At 42.6% G+C, this 23,997-nt stretch overlaps 1 protein-coding gene across 1 annotated transcript in view; it reads left to right on the forward strand.

The window, feature by feature from the left end:
- The first annotated feature begins 218 nt into the window (after positions 1-218).
- The window catches only part of MAST1 (microtubule associated serine/threonine kinase 1), a 90,483-nt gene continuing 66,704 nt past the window's right edge, over positions 219-23,997 (forward strand). Inside the window, exon 1 of the mRNA XM_044276966.1 lies at positions 219-306. Coding sequence (XP_044132901.1) covers positions 219-306 — 88 coding nt within the window. The remainder of the gene's footprint in view (positions 307-23,997) is intronic.

Here is a 23,997-nt window from a genome sequence, read left to right on the forward strand (position 1 = left end):
AAAATCACTGAAAACGGAACAACGGGCACGGGACACAACAACGGTCGTGTGCATGAGGCTTAACTTGCATTGTTACTGTTTTTCTCCTGGTGGTGGAACAATCTTTTTCTTCTTGTATACTACAAATTACAACCGGTTCTCACATTCCCTAATAGCTCTGTGTGTTATTAGGTTGATTCCCAAGTGTAAAGGTCGCTGGTTCTAATCCAGGAGCCGCCATGAAGAAGATTTCCCAAGAAAAGAGAAACAGCCTCATCCAGTTCATCAATAACGATATCTCGGTCAAGAAAATTGCCAACCTGCATGGTGCGGACGAGTGTCATGACAGTAGGAGGAACGTGAAATGAAGTCCTTCGATCCATGCCAAAGCCAAGAGGTTGGCGTCCAGGCAGAATATTGGAGTCAACAAGTTGGCTCATCACAAGGTCTATCAGTTCTGGTGCGAGAGTTGAAGAGAAAGCTGTATTTGTACCCAAGTGAGTCGACCAGTATGTACCAACATTGGGAACGTGTAGAAGAGACCTGGGAACAGATTTCTGTCGAGACATGCTTGAATCTGATCAAGAGCATGCCCATAAGGATTCAGGCAGTGTTGAAAGCCAAAGGTGGATTAACAAAATAATAAAAATTTTGAATTTTAGGAGCAATTCAGTTACATGACAAGAGTCTGCTAATTATATTCTTAATAGTTGCAAGTCCAGTTTATGTATGAGCCAAGATGATTGTCTATAAAATGATGGGGGTCTCACGTTCAAAGCTGTAGTGGATGGTGAGATATGGAGCCTGAAAGTCAAAAGTTCAAAACATTGTTACCCTTTTGCTCATCAGTGTATTACACCATTACCTCCGCCATAAGGATGGGGGAATTGCAAACCTTATCAGTTAATACACCATACACTGGCATCATGGGGAAATTATCAAACCCGATCTGGCCTTTTAACCCACGGTAGTCTGGTTTCATACTTTCAAAGAGATAGTTTCACTCTCTATCTGTGATAACCTGTGTTTACCCAGCCAAAATTCTGTGCAAGAAGGGTTGCTATGCTATACTGACCTGTCAAGCCCTGGATGGTTTTTGGATCTTGTCTGCTGAATTGGCTTCTTCTGATCCTCCTGGTATCCTGACCATGTTTCTGGATTAACCCTTCGTCTGCTGTTTTGGAATTTATCTTTCTCTCTTGGTTCTGACCCTGCTTGTCCGCCACTCTTTGCGCCCCTGCCCTTAGGGTAGGTCTGCTTCTTGCGAGCTTGCGACAGTTTTCTGCTGCCTTATTCCACAGATGTAACCTGGCTCCAGCTTTGGTGAAGGACCTAGGGATAGCCATGGCTTCCTACCACGCAGGATGGTTAAGAAAGAACGGTACGAGTTTTTAAGTTTGCTGGTTGTGGTTTTGGACGGTGACCCTAGTATTTCCTTACATAACACTAGATCAGAGCTGAGACATTTCAATAGTTTAGATTTTAGGAGATGCCTTCTGCATTATATTGAAGCTTTCAAGGGGTTTAGTATTGTGCCAAGGACCAGGCTAGGCCATTGGTATGGCTTTTGAGTAAGGAGGGGAGTCTGTACCTTCAGACCTTAGAGCTTATTCTGCTAGAGCCTTGGCCACTTGTAAGGCAATTTTTAAGACAGCTACACAGGCTTCATCTTTTTCCACCAATCCAAGCTGAATTTAATTTCTGTGTCTGTCCTTATCTTTGGCAGGAAAGTGTTGTAAGCAGTGGTCCCACCCTAGGGATATTAACTCTGTTATCTTTCCAGCTGCTGTCATGGGTGAAGGGAAACATTACACTCATCGGAACCCATGACAGCTCCCGTCCTGCAGGTTTCCTGTCCTGGGGAAGATAACCTCTCCTGGTGCTGTCATGGGTTCTGGAAAGTCAATTACCAGCAAGTGTTATTATCATTATTCCATAGTAATAAAGTCATACTATGTTCTAACAAACGCCGCTTTGGTCCATGGTTTCCAAATAGCAACATATTTTATTTCTGTGTTCAAAAACTAAAACTGAAAATGAAGTGAAAAATGTCATTTTAGGGTGTAAGCTTTTTGGAGCAGGGACATGTTTTATTTGTTGATTATGCAGATGCGAGAAAAGGTAAGAGAATCCAACGGAATTACCTGGACTTCTGTATTGATTACTAATGAAATGTGGTCTGATTGTTATCTAAGGTATAATCCAACTAATCTAATAACATGCAAACAGTTGTGCCGCTCATGTCTTTTATTGAATACATTGAGCAAATATCCAATGTGCAGGGAATAAAGGCAAACCCTTGAATTGAATAACCGTAGCTAGCACATTAGCAGAAATCATCTCCATCATATGTTTCATGAAACTGCAAATAAGATTTACACAACATTGAAGAGGAATTTTGGACCATTTCTTCCTGCAAATGTGTTTCAGTTCATCAGCAATTCATGGATACCTTGTGTGTCAGCCCTCTCCAGGTCCTGCTACAGTATCTTGTTAAGGTCAGGACTCTTGGCCATTCCACAGTGCGGTGAGCTGGACCGGGGTATGCACTCTGACGCCAAATTATGCAATGGCTGGGTCAGGTATTGCAGCATGCGCAGGGTACAATCACAGGGCCCTTTAAGGTGTTATAACTCACTCCCCAGTTTAGGAGTGCCAGAGTGGTGTAATGTCTCTGTATGGTAGTAGTAATGGTGTCAATGGTGTCTCCTACCTGGGTACGGCTGGACTCCTGGATCCTTGCTCACTTGCAACAAATTGAGTGTAGTGCTAGTAGGAGTAATAGAGGGAATTTGGAGCAGAAATTGAGATCCAGACCTTTGGTAAAGTTCAAACTTGTGGTAACTTTCATCCAAGCAAGATACAGCTTTAGTCTTAGGTCCCAGCAAGTATTGGTAATGGTTGGCAGGAATTTATCTTCTGCTCTATCAACCTGGAGCTTGCAGGAAAGGACGTCTGCTTTGTAGCTCTAAACTGTGGCAGGAATTTGGCTTCTGCACTTTCTATGTTCTGCTGTATGGGGACTGACTAGCTGAGGAGGAATATGGCTTCTCCTGGGTCTCTGGAATTCACTCACAGTTATCTTCTCAGGGTATGCGTTCTTCCTGGAACTGGAATTGTCTGCTTGGTTCATCCAGCCGAGGCTGCAGGGCTCAGGCTGGGGATGGGGATCAATGTCTCAGCCGAGACAAGATCCTGGCTTGGGTCCCTATGCAGGGGGACTCCTGAAGACTAACACACAGCCTTCCCTACCAGGGGTGGCTGGCACACTGCCTCTAACTTCCTTCTCTCCCAATTCTGCAGGATGTGGGCACAGCCCACTCTGCTCACAGAGGGGGAGCTAAGCTGGAATGAACTATTCCCGCCTAGATGTACTAAACTGAACCTAAGTCCTTGCTAACACATTGATGCCACCTGCTGGTGAACATGGAAATTACAGCAATATACATTTAACAAGGTTAACAATGCAACAAATTACATCAGATAACAAAGTTAATGCTCTTAAGAGATTGTAGCGGGGTAAAAGAGTTTAGTAACACAACTCTGGGATGTTACAACAGCACAAATGTTCATTTTTTTCCAGCCACTTTTTAGTTGGTTGTCTTGTGCACTTTGAGTTATTGTTTTCTTGCATCATACATCTTTCATTCAATGTAAGGTCCTGGACCGCTGCCTTTACTTTCTCCTGTAAAATATTTTCATGCACCTTAGAACTCATTGTTCCGTTGACGAACGCAAGGCGTCCAGACCCTGAAGCAGCAGAGCAGCCCCAAAACATGATGTCGTTCTCCAGCAGCACCCGCCAAGAAATACTGATGAACTGAAATAAATTTACAGGGAAGAATGGTCCCAAATTCCTCCTCAACATTGTGCATTATGTGACATGATATAGAATTATAAATCTTCATCAGTGTATAGATACTACCATTATACGGTGTGATTATTATCAGTGTATAGATACTACCATTATACAGTGTGATTATTATCAGTGTATAGATACTACCATTATACGGTGTGATTATTATCAGTGTATAGATACTACCATTATACGGTGTGATTATTATCAGTGTATAGATACTACTATTATACGGTGTAATTATTATCAGTGTATAGATACTACCATAATACAGTGTGATTGTCAGTGTATAGATACTACCATTATACGGTGTGATTATTATCAGTGTATAGATACTACTATTATACGGTGTAATTATTATCAGCGTATAGATACTACCATTATACGGTGTGATTATTATCAGTGTATAGATACTACCATTATACGGTGTGATTATTATCAGTGTATAGATACTACCATTATACGGTGTGCTTATTATCAGCTTATAGATACTACCATTATACAGTGTGATTATCAGTGTATAGATACTACCATTATACAGTGTGATTATTATCAGTGTATAGATACTACCATTATACAGTGTGATTATCAGTGTATAGATACTACTATTATACGGTGTGATTATTATCAGTGTATAGATACTACCATTATACAGTGTGATTATTATCAGTGTATAGATAATATCATTATACGGTGTGATTATTATCAGTGTATAGATACTACCATTATACGGTGTGATTATTATCAGTGTATAGATACTACCATTATACGGTGTAATTATTATCAGTGTATAGATACTACCATTATACGGTGTGATTATTATCAGTGGATAGATACTACTATTATACGGTGTGATTATTATCAGTGTATAGATACTACCATTATACGGTGTGATTATTATCAGTGTATAGATACTACCATTATACGGTGTGATTATTATCAGTGTATAGATACTACCATTATACGGTGTGATTATTATCAGTGTATAGATACTACCATTATACGGTGTGATTATTATCAGTGTATAGATACTACCATTATACGGTGTGATTATTATCAGTGTATAGATACTACTATTATACGGTGTGATTATTATCAGTGTATAGATACTACCATTATACGGTGTGATTATTATCAGTGTATAGATACTACCATTATATGGTGTGATTATTATCAGTGTATAGATACTACCATTATACGGTGTGATTATTATCAGTGTACAGATACTATCATTATACAGTCCAGTATGGTCATCCCTGTAGTCACTGTTGTGTGGATAGGATCAGCACCAGGGACAGCTCCATAATGTTTTAGGGACAGGATCATCTCCTCCCAGCTCCTGTCTGTGCAGTGTACCTGTCACATTTTTCAGTGGCTGACCGGTGGGCTTGGTCAGTGTTTGTAGCCGGTGTCTCCCCTCCCTCGGTGACATAGAGTGTAGCTGGTCTTTGTGTGGATGTAGGAGAGTATAGCAGAGGGCCAGCCTCCTTCCCTCCTACCCCTCCCCACTCCTCTCCTCCCTCTCTCTCCTTTCCTGCCTGTATCTTCCCCCCTCCCTGTCTCATTCTCTCTGTTCCGCACTCTCCATATGACATGGATGATTCTGCCATCATCAGACGCAGGAGGCTGCAGGTACAGTGCTTGCCCCAGTGCCTTATTTATTACACTGTTTTGTCTTGGGTTTTATTGGCTAGCACTTTACTGTGCAGGTCTCAGATCTCCTGCTGGATTTACTGTAATGCCATCATTTCTTAGTCCTGACATATCTTCACTGCCACCCTATAGCTGTACTCCTCCCTCCATCCTATTCACTACCCCTCCTTCTCCCCCTCCTCTTTTCGATGGCTATACCTACATGTAGCAGTATGGTTATATGTGTGTGTGTGTGTGTTTATATATATACATACTGTGTGTGTGTGTATATATATATATATATATATATATATATGTACATATGTGCGCAAATGTCCTTTCACTTCCTGGAAACCCTTATAATACTCATTATACCATCTTCTTATATATTCTATTACTTCATATCAACTCTCCTGTATCTCCTCTTATTACTCCATATAACCTTTCTTAGATTTCCTCCTATTACTCCATATAACCTCTCCTCTATCTCCTCCTATTACTCCATATAACCTCTCCTATATCTCCTCCTATTACTCCATATAAGCTCCCCTATAGCCCCTCCTATTACTCCATATAAGCTCTCCTATATATCCTCCTATTACTCCATATAAGCTCTCCTATATATCCTCCTATTTCTCCATATAACCTCTCTCATATCCCCTCCTATTACTCCATATAACCTCTCCTATATCCCCTCCTATTACTCCACATAAGCTCTCCTAAATCTCATCCTATTACTCCATATAACCTCTTTTATATCTCCTCCTATTACTGCATATAACCTTTTCTATATGGCCTCCTATTACTTCATATACCCTTTCCTATATATCCTCCTATTTACTTCATATACTCTCTCCTATATATCCTCCTATTACTCCACATAAGCTCTCCTATATATCATCCTATTACTCCTTATAACCTCCCTTATATTTCCTCTTATTACTGCATGTAACCTTTTCTATATGGCCTCCTATTACTTCATATACCCTCTCCTATATATCCTCCTATTACTCCATATAACCTCTTCTATATATCCTCCTATTACTGCATATCACCTCTACTATATATCCTCCCATTACTCCATATAAGCTCTCCTATATCTCCTCCTATTACTCTATATAACCTCTCCTACATCTACTCTTACTCCATATAACCTCTCCTATATTTCTTCCTTTTACTCCATATAACCTCTCCTGTATCTCCTTTTATTACTCTATACAACCTCCCCTATATCTCTTCCTATTACTCCACATATCTCCTACTACTACTTTATGTAACTTCTATATTTCTTCTTTTACTCAATATAATCTCTCCTATATTTACTTTTATTAATCCATATAACTTCTCCTATATCTCCTCCTGTTACTCCATATAAACTCTGTTATATATCCTCTTATTACTCCATATATCCTCTCCATATATCTCCTTCTGTTACTCCATATATCCGTTCCTATATCTCCTCCTATTACTCCATTTATCCACTCCCTATATATCCTTATATTCTACCATATAACCACTCCTATTTTCTCTTATTACTTCATATATAATCTTCAATATCTTCTCCTGGTAATCCATATAACTTCTTCCTATATCTTCTGCTGTTACTCCATACAAGCTCTCCTTATATCTCATCCTCTTACTTCATATAACCTCTCATCTATCTACTCCTATTACTCCATATAAACTCTCCCTATAACTCCTCCTATTAGTTCATATATCCTTTCCATATATCTCCTCCTCTTAATCTATATATCCTTTCATATATATATCTCCTTCTATTACTCCATATAACCTCTCCTATATTTCCTCCTATGACTCCATATATACTCGCCTATACCTCCTACTATTACTTCATATCTCCTTTATTACTCCATATACCCTGTCTTGTGTCTCCTCCAATTATTCCATATAACCTCTCCATTTATCTCCTCCTATTAATTCAAATAACCTCTCCTATATCTTCTCCTATTATTATATATAACCTCTCCTATATCTCCTCATATTACGACATATAACCTTGCCAATATCTTCTCCTATTACTGCATATAACCTCTCATATATATCCTCCTATTACTCCTTATAACCTTTACTGCATCTCCTATTACTGCATGTAACCTTTCCTATATCTCCTCCTATTACTTCATATACCCTATCCTCTATATTACCTTCCTATTACTCCACATAACCTCTCCTATATATCCTCCTACTACTCCATATAACCTACACATTCTCCTATTACTCCAAATAACCTCTCCCTATATTTCCTCTCATTACTCCATATAACCTCTCCTATATCACCTCCTATTACTCCATATAACCTCTCCTATCTCCATATACCGTAACCTCTCCTTATCAGGGGTCGAGTGGAGGGGGAACGCATGGGAACAGCGTTCCTGCACTTTTTTCATGGCAGGAACACCGTTCCCTTTCAGCCTCAAGCCAGGAGAACACGGCTGAATCAGATTCACAGGGGGAGACGGAGCGCACTGTGCAGGGCAGGTTAAGGGAGGAGGGGCGGCTTCAGTTGAGAGGAAGCTGTCGGTGCCGCTGCCTGCGACTCCTCTCATGGCGCCCCGCCCCCTAATGACATCATCTCCTTCACTACGAGATCATTTAGAATGTCTTTTAGAAAAGTTTGTCCTGGGATTCGAACTCACGACCTCTACACATCAGAGGAAGGCATTTACCCTCACAGCCATGAAAGCCGTCTAGGTAAATGCTTAAAAAAAAAAATATAAGACTTCTAATTATACCTAGTGTACTGATATCTAGTGTACAACCATACACATGACAGCTGCCCACTGTGTATGGATGTAGCAGAGCTGGGTGTGTTGGGGCAGCTGTCATGTGTATGGTTGTACACTAGGTATCAGTACACTAGGTATAAGTAGAAGTCTTATTTTTTTTTTTTTAAACAGCTACCTTGACAGCTTTTATGGCTGTGAGGGTAAATGCCTTGCCTCTGATGTGTAGAGGTCATGAGTTCGAATCCCAGGACAAACTTTTCTAAAAGTGTTTTTTTTTTTTTTATAAGACTTCTACTGATACCTAGTTTACTGATACCAAGTGTACAACCATACACATGACAGCTGCCCACTGTGTATGGATGTAGCAGGGCTGGGTGTGTTGGGGCAGCTGTCATGTGTATGGTTGTACACTAGGTATCAGTACACTAGGTATAAGTAGAAGTCTTAGTTGTTGTTTTTTTAAGCAACTACCTCAACAGATTTTATGGCTGTGAGGGTAAATGCCTTGCCTGTAATGTGTAAAGGTCATGAGTTCGAATCCCAGGACAAACTTTTCTAAAAGTGTTTTTTTTTTTTTATAAGACTTCTACTGATACCTAGTTTACTGATACCAAGTGTACAACCATACACATGACAGCTGCCCACTGTGTATGGATGTAGCAGAGCTGGGTGTGTTGGGGCAGCTGTCATGTGTATGGTTGTACACTAGGTATCAGTACACTAGGTATAAGTAGAAGTCTTAGTTTTTTTTTTTTAAGTAACTACTTCAACAGCTTTTATGGCTGTGAGGGTAAATGCCTTGCCTGTAATGTGTAGAGGTCATGAGTTCGAATCGCAGGACAAACTAAAAGTGTTTTTTTTTCTTTTTCTGATACTTCTACTGATACCTTGTGTACTGATACCTAGTGTACAACCATACACATGACAGCTGCCCCAACACACCCAGCTCTGCTACATCCATACACAGTGGGCAAAGTTACCTACAGTAGAAGTCTTATATATTTTTTTTTAAGTAGCAAGCTAGACAGCTTTCATAGCTGTGAGGGCATATGCCTTGCTTCTGCTGTGTAGAGGTCATGAGATCGAATCCCAGGACAAACTTTTCTAAAAGTGCTATTTTTTTAATTTATTTTTTAGTCCGCAGCGACACAAATTACAGCATGCTAGATTTTCTGTGCTTTTTTATTTTTTGGAGGGGAGGGGGGGGGGTTGCAGTGGATCTTGGGTGAGTTCCCACACTTTTTTTCCCAGGACTTGACCCCTGCTCCTCTTACTACTATATACAACCTCCCCTATATCTCTTCCTATTCCTCCATATATCTCCTTATATCTCCTACTACTACTTTATATCACTTCTATATTTCTCCTTTTACTCAATATAATCTCTCCTATATTTACTATAATTAATCCATATAACCTCTCCTATATCTCCTTCTGTTACTCCATATATCCTCTCCCTATATCTCCTTCTGTTACTCCATATATCTGTTCCTATATCTCCTCCTATTACTCCATTTATCCACTACCTATATATCCTTATATTACTCCATATAACCACTCCTATATTCTCTTATTACTTCATATATAATCTTCAATATCTCCTCCTATTAATCCATATAACTTCTTCCTATATCTTCTGCTGTTACTCCATACAAGCTCTACTTATATCTCATCCTCTTACTTCATATAACCTCTCCTATATCTACTCCTATTACTCCATATACCCTCTCCTATATCTCCTCCTATTAATCCATATAATTTCTCCTATATCTCCTCCTATTGCTCCATATGTCCTCCCTCTCCCATATCCCCTCCTATTACTCCATATAACCTCTCATATATCTCCTCCTATTACTCCATATAATTTCTCCTATATCTCCTCCTATTACTCCATATTTCCTCTCATATATCTCCTCCTATTACTCCATATAAACTCTCTCTATAACTCCTCCTATTATTTCATATATCCTTTCCATATATCTCCTCCTCTTACTCCATATATCCTTTCATATATATCTCCTCCTATTACTCCATTCATCCACTTCCTATATCTTTTTATATTACTCCACCATATAACCTCTCCTATTTTCTCCTATTACTTCATAAATATAATCTCCAATATCTCCTCTTGTTAATCCATATAACCTCTTCTATACCTCCGCCTGTTACTCCATATGACCTCTCCTATATCTCCTCCTATTACTCCATATACCCTCCTGCTATATCTCCTCCTATTACTCCATATACCCCCTCCCATATCCCCTCCTATTACTCCATATCTCCTTCTATTACTCTATATACCCTCTCTTATATCTCCTCCTATTACTCCATATAACCTCTCCTATATCTCCTACTTTATATTGTGTCTTTTAACCATGTCTGACATTGGCAGTGGATATGTGTATATGATGGATTGAACAATAATTAATTATTTTCACAATCATAAAAATTTTGGATTACATGGATGACCCACAATTTGATATACAGCTGTGTTGCATGATGTGTCAACGTCTTTAAAAGACTGACATGATCATTGTCAATCTTTTAAAGGGGTTTTTCTGCATTAGAGTTTGATGACGTCTGATGATGCAGTTGAAATGAAATTTATGGAAATTTATTTTCACAACTCCTTTTTATTTTTACCGGAGAGTGACACAGTCCTATTTACATGTCATAAAACTCATATGTTTGAAATCCCCTTTAATTAAAGGGAAAGTTTCATTAAAGGGGAAGTGTCAACAGGTCTGGTTCTCTGTGTATTAGTTTATTTGTATGATGCCCTATAAAAAATATATTTGGAGTGACTGCATTTTCTACATTTCTAAAAAAGAAAATGTATCAGGAACCTGAGAATGTTTCCATGAAATGGAATACTTCCTGTTTCCTAGAAGTCCGGACTTTCAGAGAGGCATGTCATGTGACTCCGTTCTGCTTTTTTAAATCGCTGAAAGCTCACAAGGGGGAGGAGCTTATGTGGGAAGCTTTTTCTCCCCCCAGCTCTGATTATATCAGGGCATCCACCAGGGGCCTTGTTCCCTTTAAATGGATAGACTAACCTGGTCCTCCCGTCCTTTCCATATATACAGGCTTCATGCATCCGGCTCCTGTATTTCTTTAAGCTGTCAGTGTCTTTGTATTATATCCTGACCATGATACGCTCTCTCTGGTATCAGTTGCTAGGAAACCACTGCATCATAATGTGTAACTGGTAGAGATATTGCATCCTCATGCTATTCATCCTGGGTCTTATAGGCCTGTCCAGTTCAATGCATTCTGGGGATGGTGTACTTAGGATTTTTGGATTGGTCAGACTGATGCCTTGTGATATGATGTGATACCCACAACATAGTCATACGGCTTGTGCTATGTGTTTATAATATTCTTATAAACACCATACGTACCAAATGGGTATTTTTCTGGGCAGCTCCTTTCACAGGCCATGCTTCTTTTTAGGTAAATATTACCCCCTCATTGCGTTGCGACAACACCCCCTTTATGTGTTTTTGGATGCTGATGACACAGCATCCTGGTGCTACAAGCTTATCGGGCTCTTCTGCGGGATGTGCCAGGAGGCCTCTGGGGCACCCAGTCTTCCAGTTATCCAGGAGGTTTCCCCTTTTTCCTCTAGGCTTCTGGATGTTTCAAATGTAGCAGTGATGAATTTGTCATTTAAATTGACACTACAGCGACCAGGTCACAGGGGTGTGTGAGTGGCCGGGTGGATGTAGTAGTAGTTGTACTCATGGTTCTGATGCTCCCTGGGCCAGTGTGAAGTGATGGGAAAAGGGGCACTTTTCTTACTTTCGGGTAATCTCCTGTTTTGGGGATCACCTGCTTGGTGACAGTTGAGGTACCCTTGGTGTTGAAGGTTTTGAGGTACAAGGCAGGGTCCTGAGTGTCATAACGCCAACACTTTGCAGTTTAATAGTGGTCCAGGAAGCAATGATGAGGCAGTGGTACAGTAGAACTTTTCTTTACTGAAGAATTCAAATGCAAACAGATCATCACAGTTCTTAGCATGCAATGGACTGGCAGATGTTTCAGGTTTCACAGCTGCACAGATAGATAATAGGCCAAAGCGTCTCTGTAAAATAGTCTTCCCTACTTTGCACTTCACTAGCTGACTCTGACATAAGCATTCAGATATGGAGTGCATATTTTAGAGAATACGATGCAATCAGAGGGTGGCCCCCTCATGGCAGGCAAGCTGTATTGCATCTTTTTGAATCACATATAGCCAATACTAGGTATAGGTTCATCAGTGTCTGTGCCTGGAGAACCCCATTAACTCGTGGTGCTTCATCTATTATATAGTAGATTGACTTGTCTTCGTATGTAAGGCTGTAGATGTTGTATAGTGGCATCATGGCACAATAAAAAAATGTCCCTGTTGCTCATAGCAGCTTTCTTTTTTACATAGCTTGTGGGATCCACCAAACATCTAATGTGTTTGGTGGCACCTCAACTGTCTATTATGTCTGCTGCTAGGGAGGTCAAGGATCTAGCATGTTATTTTTCCTAGAAGTAAAGCAGCTTTTCCCCTTCTTGTTAAGTGCATGGCTAGTCCAAAAACAGATATGGAGGGTCAGTGTAACTGACAGGATGGCCATATTAGTTTTAGAAAGTCTTCATGGATGGCCAGATCCTGCTCCGAACTTTCCCTGAAGAAGACACTTATTGCCTCATTTATAGGCAGTGGGTAGTGCTGCTCATGCATACTGTAGATGGGTTGTGGTGCCACAGTAGACCACTACCTGTTTTTGGGTTGTCCTGTCAAGGTTTAGCCTGAGGTTGGGTGATGCCCTTGGTGGTACCTCCCAAATAACACAGTCCAGTGCAGATACCATCATGTAGGTCCAGGCACCAATAATTATGTTGGAGTGCAAGTTTTGTTTTTTCTATCAGGACAAGTGACATACAGTGGGATGGGAAAGTTTGGGCAATCTTGCTAATCGTCATGATTTTCCTGTATAAATCCTTGGTTGTTATGATAAAAAATGTCAGGTAAATATATCATATAGGAGACACACACAGTGATATTTGAGAAGTGAAATGAAGTTTATTGGATTTACAGAAAGTGTGATATAATTGTTTAAACAAAATAAGGCAGGTGCATAAATTTGGGCACCACAAAAAAGAAATGAAATCAATATTTAGTAGATCCTCCTTTTGCAGAAATTACAGCCTCTAAACGCTTCCTGTAGGTTCCAATAAGAGTCTGGATTCTGGTTGAAGGTATTTTGGACCATTCCTCTTTACAAAACATCTTTAGTTCATTCAGGTTTGATGGCTTCCGAGCATGGACAGCTCTCTGTAAGTCACACCACAGATTTTCCATTATATTCAGGTCTGGGGACTGAGATGGCCATTCCAGAACGTTGTACTTGTTCCTCTGCATAAATGCATTAGTGGATTTTGAGCAGTGTTTAGGGTCGTTGTCTTGTTGAAAGATCCAGCCCCGGCGCAGCTTTAGCTTTGTCACTGATTCCTGGACATTGGTCTCCAGAAGCTGCTGATACTGAGTGGAATTCATGCGTCCCTCAACTTTGACAAGATTCCCTGTCCCTGCACTGGCCACAGCCCCAGAGCATGATGGAACCACCACCATATTTTACTGTAGGTAGCAGGTGTTTTTCTTGGAATGCTGTGTTCTTTTTCCTCCATGCATAACGCCCCTTGTTATGGCCAAATAACTCAATTTTAGTTTCATCAGTCCACAGCACCTTATTCCAAAATGAAGCTGGCTTGTCCAAATGGGCTTTAGTCCACCTCAAGAGAGAAAAGTCTTCCTCTGCATCCCTCTCACATACAGCATCTCCTTGTGTAAAGTGCCCCGAATGGTTGAACGATGCACAGTGACTCCATCTGCAGCAAGATGATGATGTTGTAGGTCTTCGGTGCTGGTCTGTGGGTTGACTCTGACTGTTCTCACCATTCGTCGCTTCTGTCTATCCGAGATTTTTCTTGGTCTGCCACTTCGAGCCTTAACTTGAACTGAGCCTGTGGTCTTCCATTTCCTCAATATGTTCCTAACTGTGGAAACAGACGGCTGAAATCTCTGAGACAGCTTTCTGTATCCTTCCCATAAACCATGATGGTGAACAATCCTCGTCTTCAGGTCATTTGAGAGTTGTTTTGAGACCCCCACGTTGCTACTCTTCAGAGAAAATTAAAAGAGGAGGGAAACTTACAATTGACCCCCTTAAATACTCTTTCTCATAATTGGATTCACCTGTGTATGTAGATCAGGGGTCACTGAGCTTACCAAGCCAATTTGAGTTCCAATAATTCTAAAGGTTTTGGAATCAAATAAAATGACAACAGTGCCCAAATTTATACACCTGCCTAATTGTGTTTAAACAATTATAGCACACTTTCTGTAAATCCAATAAACTTCATTTCACTTCTCAAATATCACTGTGTGTGTCTCCTATATGATATATTTAACTGACTTTTTTTATTGGAACAACCAATGATTTATACAGGAAAATCATGGCGATTAACAAGGTTGCCCAAACTTTCGCATCCCACTGTAACTGCAGTAGTTACTAGCAATGCAACCATAATGCTAGACATGGTCTTCTCTGAAATATTGGTAGCCTGGGACTATTGCATCGCCATCACCTTACGTTATACTGGTTTACAGATGGTTGTTGTGCAAGGCTGATATATCAGAAATGAAATAACCTCCTTTAACCTAGCACATTGCAAGCACCAGCGTTTGGTAGAAAGTAAACATCAGGATTTCCCCTCACTGTCAACAAGAAGCCGTCCCTCATATGTTACCCTGAAGCTATTTTGTTACTTGAGTCTTAGGCGATTTGCAACCTCAGGGGAGTCTGGGTCTTTTCTTTTATCCTCATAGAAACACACTGTTAGTTGGGGAAGCAGGATGCCCACAAATCACTGGAAGGATAGAGGAAAAAGTTCAAAGCACAAATATTAAGGGATTTTTCTCTAGTAAACATGTTTGGGACATTATGGAAAATATTCATGACAAGGATGAAAAAAGAGCAGGGTAGGGACGGATGAGGAGCAGGACAGAAACTGAAGGGGAGCAGGACAGAGACGGAAGAGGAGCTAGACAGAGACAGAAGATGAGCAGGACAGGGACAGAAGAGGGGCAGGACAGAACATAAGAACAGTGGGACAAAGAGGAGCAGGAAAGGAAAGGAAAAGAATAGAGGCAAGACAGGGATGGAAGTGGAGCAGGACAGGGATGGAAGTGGAGCAGGACAGGGATGGAAGTGGAGCAGGACAAGGATGGAAGTGAAACAGGACAGGGACAGTAGAGGAGCAAGACAGGGAACAAAAAAGGAGCAGGACAGTGAAAGAGGAGGAGCAAAACAAGGAAAGAAGAGGAGTAAAACAAGGAAAGAAGAGCAGGGCAGGAGCAGGAAAGGAGGAGGGGCAGAGTAGAGATGGAAAAAGGTTAAGATAGGGGCAGAAAAGAAGCAGGACAGGGACATGAAAGGAGCAAAACAGGGATGGAAAAGAAGCAGGAAAGGGACAGAAGAGGAGCAGGGAAGATGGATATGACATGGGTGGAAGAGGAGCAGGGCACAGAAAGTATAGGAGCAGGAAGGGATGTAAGAGGAACATAACAAAAAAAGACAGTGAAAGAAGAGGAGCAGAATAGAGATGGAAGAGAAGCAGACCAGGGACAGAATAGTAGCAGGACAGGAAAGGAAGAAGAGCATGGCAGAGAGGGAAGAGGAGCAGGACAGGGATCAGAGAGGAACAGGACAGGGGCAGAAGAGGAGCAAGCCAGAGATGGAAGAGGAGCAGGACAGGGATGGATGAGGAGCAGGACAGGGACAGAAGAAGAGCAGGAAAGGGGCATAAGAACTCTGGGACAGGGTTGGAAGAGGAGCAGGACAGGGAAAGAAGAGGAGCAAGACAGAATTGGAAATTGAGCAGGACAGGAAAAGAGGAGGAGCAAAACAAGGAAAGAAGAGGAGCAGGGCAGGGACAGAATAGGAGCAGGAAATGAGGAGGGCAGGGTAGAGATGGAAAAAGGACAAGATAGGGGCAGAAAAGAAGCAGGATAGGGACATGAAAGAAGCAAAACAGGAATGGAAAATAAGCAGGAAAGCGACAGAAGAGGAGCAGGGAAGATGGACATGACATGGGTGGAAGAGGAGCAGGACACAGAAAGCATAGGAGCAGGAAGGGATGTAAGAGGAACATAACAAAAAAGGACAGTGAAAAAAGAGGAGCAGAATAGAGATGGAAGAGAAGCAGACCAGGGACAGAATAGTAGCAGGACAGGAAAGGAAGAAGAGCACGGCAGAGAGGGAAGAGGAGCAGGACAGGGATTGGAGAGGAACAGGACAGGAGCATAAGAGGAGCAAGCCAGAGATGAAAGAGGAGCAGGACAGGGATGGATGAGGAGCAGGACAGGGACAGAAGAAGAGCAGGAAAGGGGCATAAGAACTCTGGGACAGGGTTGGAAGAGGAGCAGGACAAGGAAAGAAGAGGAGCAAGCCAGAGATGGAAGAGGAGCAGGACAGGGATCAGAGAGGAACAGGACAGGGGCAGAAGAGGAGAAAGCCAGAGATGGAAGAGGAGCAGAACAGAGATGGAAGAGGAGCAGGACAGGGACAGAAGAAGAGCAGGAAAGGGGCATAAGAACTCTGGGACAGGGTTGGAAGAGGAGCAGGACAGGGAGCCTCCCAGCTAGCAAAGCTGCCCTGGGAACGAGGTCAAACACAGATTCTCGCTCCCGAAGCTAAGCAGCAGGTCTGCGGCTGATGGGAGACCGAGTGCGCCTTCGGCACCCCATTACAGTACCCCCCCTTTTACGAGGGGCCTCTGGACCCAAGACTTCAGGCGATGGCCTTTCAGGGTGTTCTAAATGAAATTTAGCATGAACCTCCCTGGCAGGTACCCAAGATCTCTCTTCAGGTCCATACCCCGTCCAGTGAATCAGGTACTGCAAGGAATTACGCACCTTCCTGACATCCACTATTTTAGACACCACATACTCAACAGCATCATTAACAAGAACCGGCAGAGGCGAGGCTTTCGATGGTACTACCGGTTCAAAATATTTAGAGATTTATGGAACACATTATGAATGTGGAATGACTCGGGCAGCTCCAACCTAAATGATACCGGGTTAATCACCTCCGTGATCTTATATGGTCCAATAAAATGAGGAGCAAACTTTTTAGAATCTACCTTAAGAGAGAGATTCTTGGAGGACAACCATACCTTATCCCCAACCTGAAAATTCACCCCCCTTGAACGTCTCCTATCGGCCTTGAGCTTCTGAGAACTTTGAGCCTTTTCTAAGTTCGATTGAACCCGGGCCCAAACTGTGCACAGTTCAGAGGAGAGCCTATCCGCCTCAGGGTTAGAGGAGGAGACGGATGACCCAGAATGAAAACGGGGATGGAAACCATGGTTACAAAAGAAAGGTGAAACCCCAGCATAAGAATTGACACAGTTATTTAAAGCAAATTCAGCCAATTGAAGAAATTTCACCGATAATTGCTGGTCATCAACAACATACAACCTCAAGAATTGTTCCACAGACTGATTAAGGCGTTCAGTCTGCCCATTACTCTCAGGGTGGTAGGCAGAGAAAAAAGACAATGAAATTTGACATTTTTGACAGAAGGCCCTCCGGAATTTGGACACAAACTGCACACCCCTGTCAGAAACAATATTTTCCGGGATACCATGCAATCAAACAATTTCTTTCACAAAAATAGACGCCAGGGTTTTGGCATTCGGGAGTTTAGACAGGAAATGAAATGGACCATCTTGCTAAACCTATCGACCACTACCCAAACTACAGTCTTACCCTCCACCAGCGGTAGGTCAGTTATAAAGTCCATCGAGATATAGGACCAGGGTCTACTGGGAATGGGTAGGGGTCATAGGTTACCAGCAGGGCGAGTCCTAGGTGTCTTGGACCTGGCACAAACCTCACAGGCTGACACGTAGGACTTGACATCCCTAGTTAGAGTGGGCCACCAATAAGATCTAGAAACCAGATCCTTAGTGCCCTCAACATCCGGATGTCCACAAAAGGCAGAATCGTGACACTTACCCAACAGCTGGAGACGAAATTGTACGGGAACAAACAACTTATCTGTTGGGGTGGATACCGGTGCCAGATGTTGTTCAGACCTAATGCGAGCCGAGATATCCTGGGTTAAAGCTGCTATGAAGATTTTTGCTGGTAGGATGGATTCAGGTGGTACCTCAGTAGGTTGAAAAGCATGGAAGCGCCGAGATAATGTGTCCGCCTTCACATTTTTACTTCCCGGCCTGAACGTAATGGAAAAATCAAAACGAGTACAAAACAGAGCCCATCTGGCTTGACGGGGATTCAACCTTTTAGCAGACTCGAGAAACATAAGGTTTTTATGGTCAGAAAATGCCTCCACTCCTCAAATGCCCATTTAATGGCCAGCAGCTCCCTATTCCCTATGTCGTAGTTTCTCTCAGTGGGAGAGAATTTCCTGGAGAAGAAGGCACATGGTCTCAGGTTAGTGAGGCTAGCAGGACCTTGTGAAAGGACTGCTCCTGCGCCGTCCTCGGACGCATCCACCTCCACAATAAAAGGTCTCTCCTGATCAGGCTAGATCAGAATGGGAGCGCTACTGAATGCCTTTTTTAATTTTTCAAATGAAGAAATGGCCTCAGTAGACCAATTCTCCAAATCGTCCCCTTTCTTAGTAAGGTCGGTCAACGGTTTAGCAATTACGGAAAAATTCATAATAAATTTACGATAGTAATTGGCTAAACCTAAGAACCGTTGTAAGGCCTTAAAGGATGAAGGTATTACCCATTCCTTAATTGCTAGTACCTTACCAGGATCCATCTTGAAGGCGTGAGGAGTCAGAACATGCCCTAGAAACAGAATCTCCTGTACACCAAAGACACATTTCTCTTGCTTAGCGGATAGCTGATTCTCCCTCAACACCTCTAATACTTGTTTAACATGAGACACATGGGATTCGAAGTAAGGAGAGAATATCAAAATGTCGTCAAGATAGACAATAACAAATTTACCTAAGAACTCCCTAAGAATGTCATTCATGAAGTTTTGGAACACAGCTGGGGCATTGCTGAGTCCAAAAGGCATCAACTGATATTCAAAGTGTCCTGCCGGAGTATTGAACGCCGTCTTCCATTCGTCTCCCTCCTTGATTCGGATTAGATTGTATGCCCCTTTCAGGTCAATCTTGGAAAACCAGGTTGCCCCCAGAACCTGGTTAAATAAATCCGGAATCAATGGGAGGGAGTATCTATTCTGGACAGTGATTTTATTTAATCTCCGGTAATCGATACATAGGCCTAGGACCACCATCTTTTTTCTTAACCAAGAAAAACCCCGCCCCCATAGGAGAGACAGAAGGTCTAATATGCCCTTTACCAAGGCTCTCCTTAATATAATCTTCCATGGCCTTGCGTTCGGGCTTAGAAAGATTATAAATTCGCCCCTTAGGAAACTTGGCCCCCTCTACTAGCTCTATAGTACAATCATAAGGTCTATGAGGGGGTAGAACCTCCGGGGTTGGTAATGAGAATACATCAGAATATTCCCTAATAACATTGGGTAAAGTATCAGACTTTACTGAGACCCCAGCCTGTACCACGGACAAGCACGAGTCACACTTAGGCCCCCATCTCACCAACTCCCCCTTGGACCAATCTATAGTGGGGTTATGTAGTCGGAGCCAAGGCAACCCTAGTACCACCTCAACCGGTAGATTCTCCAGGACAAAAAGGGAACATCTCTCTGAGTGGCACACACCCACGGTTAGAGAAATCTCTGAGGTACATGAGCTCACCGTACCACCAATAAGAGGAGTAGCATCAATAGCCATGACATGGATAGGAGTTGGTAAAGCAAACATTGGAATACCCAATCTTACAGCGTACTCAGAGTCAATAAAGCTGGCCGCTGAGCCAGAATCGATAAAGGCCTTACCCGGCCATTTATCTACCCCCAGAGAAATCGTAATGGGTACCAAAAGCTTACATTTAGAAAAATCAGGGTGTACCTGGTCTTTAGGTTGCCTTGCCTATGGAGATTTGACAGAAAGGACCTTCTTAGGACACTGGTTGATCCAATGGTCAGAATCTCCACAGTAAAAGCATTCTCCACGTCTGCATGGACATGACATGGGTGGAAGAGGAGCAGGGCACAGAAAGTATAGGAGCAGGAAGGGATGTAAGAGGAACATAACAAAAAAAGACAGTGAAACAAGAGAAGCAGAATAGAGATGGAAGAGAAGCAGACCAGGGACAGAATAGTAGCAGGACAGGGAAGGAAGAAGAGTACGGCAGAGAGGGAAGAGGCAAAAGACAGGAATCGGAGAGGAACAGGACAGGTGCAGAAGAGGAGCAAGCCAGAGATGGAAGAGGAGCAGGACAGGGGCAAAAGAAGAGCAGGAAAGGGGCATAAGAACTCTGGGACAGGGTTGGAAGAGGAGTAGGACAGGGAAAGAAGAGGAGCAAGACAGAACTGGAAATTGAGCAGGACAGGGAAAGAGGAGGAGCAAAACAAGGAAAGAAGGGGAGCAGGGCAGGGACAGAATAGGAGCAGGAAAGTAGGAGGGGCAGGGTAGAGATGGAAAAAGGACAAGATAGGGGCAGAAAAGAAGCAGGAAAGGGACAGAAGAGGAGCAGGGAAGATGGACATGACATGGGTGGAAAAGAAGCAGGATACAGAAAGTATAGGAGCAGGAAGGGATGTAAGAGGAACATAACAAAAAAAAGACAGTGAAAGAAGAGGAGCAGAATAGAGATGGAAGAGAAGCAGACCAGGGACAGAATAGTAGCAGAACAGGGAAGGAAGAAGTGTACGGCAGAGAGGGAAGAGGCAAAAGACAGGAGGAGAAGAAAAGCAGGACAGGGACAGAAGAGGAGCAGGACAGGGATGGTAGAAAAGCAGGACGGAGAGGGAAAAGAAGCAGGATATTGAAAGAAAATGAGCAGGACAGTTTTGAAAATAATAAGGACTGGTTTTACTATACACTGCAATGAACATTTGCAGCACATGCAAAAGGGGTTCTCAGCATAGCTCATTTGTATCTCATCTGTGGAGGTCTGACTCCTGACACACCTGCCAATCAGCTGTTGGAAGGGTTCGAGGTGCTAGGGTGAGAGTGCTACAACCTCTGCCTGTGACATGTCATTTAGGGAATGCTGTATGTAGGACCACCACTGGCCTCTTAAAGTTCTAATGTCATTTTCTGAGAAAACTATATATCTGTTCAGCTACTCTTGCTCTGACATGCTGTCCATGGACGGCACTGCATTCTCAATGTGACAGCTGCATGACATAGACATGCATAGGCCGTCTGGTTGTGCTCCTGTGTAGTAGTGGCCTATGTCCTTTTTTTCCTCTCATAAGCAATACCCATGAAAACTACTGATAGTATCACAGCCTCCGAGCAACTGCATCAGAAGAGAGATACGAGCCCACCACCACAGAGCGAGGCCCCCCCCCCCCCACCTATTCTCAGTCATGCTGGACATCCTTAGAGGCATGGAAGTTTCCATTTATTAGAGAATGTGAGATGATCACCCTTGAAGACCAATTTTGGGTAGCTTCAAAGAGGGCTATTGTATTAAATGGTACTCTCATTTTGGCCAATCCCTACTTCTTAGAAGGGTTCCTTGTTCTCAAGCTGATCACAAAGTGTTTCTTTGTGGCAGGAGTGGACTGGGAACTTAAAGTGGCTCTGGACAAAAACAAAACTAAAATAGTCCCATGTTGTAGGCAGGTTCAGCAGAAGTGGGCGGGGCCAGTAATATCATAGTAGTGCAGAACAAAATACCGCCCCAGCAGAACTAAATACTACGGTGCAACATACAATACTGCCCCAGCAGAACCAAATACTACGGTGCAACATACAATACTGCCCCAGCAGAACCAAATACTACGGTGCAACATACAATACTGCCCCAGCAGAACCAAATACTACGGTGCAACATACAATACTGCCCCAGCAGAACCAAATACTACGGTGCAACATACAATACTGCCCCAGCAAAACCAGATACCACAGTGCAGCACAATATACTGCTCCGGCAAGCCAAATACCATAGTGCAGCACAAAATACTGCCCCGGCAAACCAAATACCATAGCGCAGCACAAAATACTGCGGACATCGCTAACCAGATGGATAAGTACCCGATGCTCCTACATTAATTAATGCTGAGAGTATCAGATCTTTATGTACCTGGCTGGCGGCCAAAAGGAGGGCTTGGTCGACCCTCTGGGCATTGGCCAATCATGAATTTTCTCTGTAGAGTCTATGGCCAGTCTGCCCATCCTTGCTGGGATCATTTGCAATCTGTGGAGAAACCTGGCAATAAGTGTTCAATTTCCCTACAGCACCACCACAGGGGGAATGAATTATTACACAGTGTCTATTCCAACCAATGGGTTGTCTTTGTAATGCAGGATAGGAGAGGTCCTCCAGAGTTTGAGACACTCTCCACTCCTGATCCAGAACAAAGAACCCCTTTTTATTAATTCCCTAAAAGGATAAATGCATCCAGGTCGTTCTGCAGCATGTATAATTTAAATGTACCCCACTGTGTTCCCACACCACCCCTTCCCCACGTATCATCATGTCCTGCTTACTGCTTTACAAGGGGCATGGTGACTTCACCGGAGCCTAACAGACATTTGGGAATCACTGGCCTCTGAGATGAGAATGCAGCACCAGATTGAAGTTTGCACACCCCTTCTAATCAAAATATGCTAAAATAATAAATTTTTAATGTAAAAGAAAATACAGACATCCTCACGTGATGTAAACCAGGCAGCAAGCCACCGTAGACTAGTTCTGCCAGCAGCTATATAAAAACTACATTTCCCATGAGAGGCAGCCGGCTCGCTCTCGTCTCTCAGCATGCTCACATGAATATGCAGGAGGCTTCTTACCGCCATTGCAGGCCATCCATGTATAATGAATCCGGTTAATGATGCTCAGGATGGGTGGCCGCTCACCGCTGCACTGGGCCTAGATCTTGAGGAGTTGTCTACGATCCGGGTCTAGCTGTCAGTCAAACCTGATAATGCTTTATCAACAAATTTATTCTGTAAGCCGATACCTGAGGCATCTGAAATTTACATACCGAGGGGAGAGCAGCTGGAAAATAATTCAAGTGTATAATGTAGATAGCGGATAATATACAAAGCTCTGTATCCTCTCCATATACGAAAAATAATAAATTACCGTGCATGCAGTTCACCGCCGAGTGTATACAGTATATAAGCATGGAAGCCGCTGTATACAGAACATAACAATTTGGACCATGATGCTTTGTGAATTTGCACCAAATTCACGGATCTCTTGCATAGACCTGAGTTAGAAACACCCCTTCAAGGGAGTTTCTACCATAAGACTTCTATGGACATGTTACACAGGCCATAAAGTTATGAGTGATGGATGGTTAGTCACTAGGAATTTGGAGGGCCTTGGGGCCCTGTAGACCATAAGTCCTTAACACCAAAGGCAACAACTACTGGTAGAAGAACCAAAACGGTGCTCCTTCTCTGACATCATTTCCTGCTCTGCAGTAACTTCCTGCCCCTCCCCACCCCCATCATGCAGATAATACTGGTAATACTGAGATCTCTCTGCTCCTTTTCAGAAAATACTCCCCAATAGCTGCACAGCAGGAACTGATGTCAAAGGAAAGGCAGTGTTTTGGCAATTTCTTTTGTGTAGGCCGGTAACATGCTGCAATAGATGTTGCCTTTCGTGTTAAGAAATTACAGTATATTGTACAGAGCATCTTAG

This window comes from Bufo gargarizans, chromosome 2, assembly GCF_014858855.1.
Source record: "Bufo gargarizans isolate SCDJY-AF-19 chromosome 2, ASM1485885v1, whole genome shotgun sequence".
NCBI lineage: Eukaryota > Metazoa > Chordata > Amphibia > Anura > Bufonidae > Bufo > Bufo gargarizans.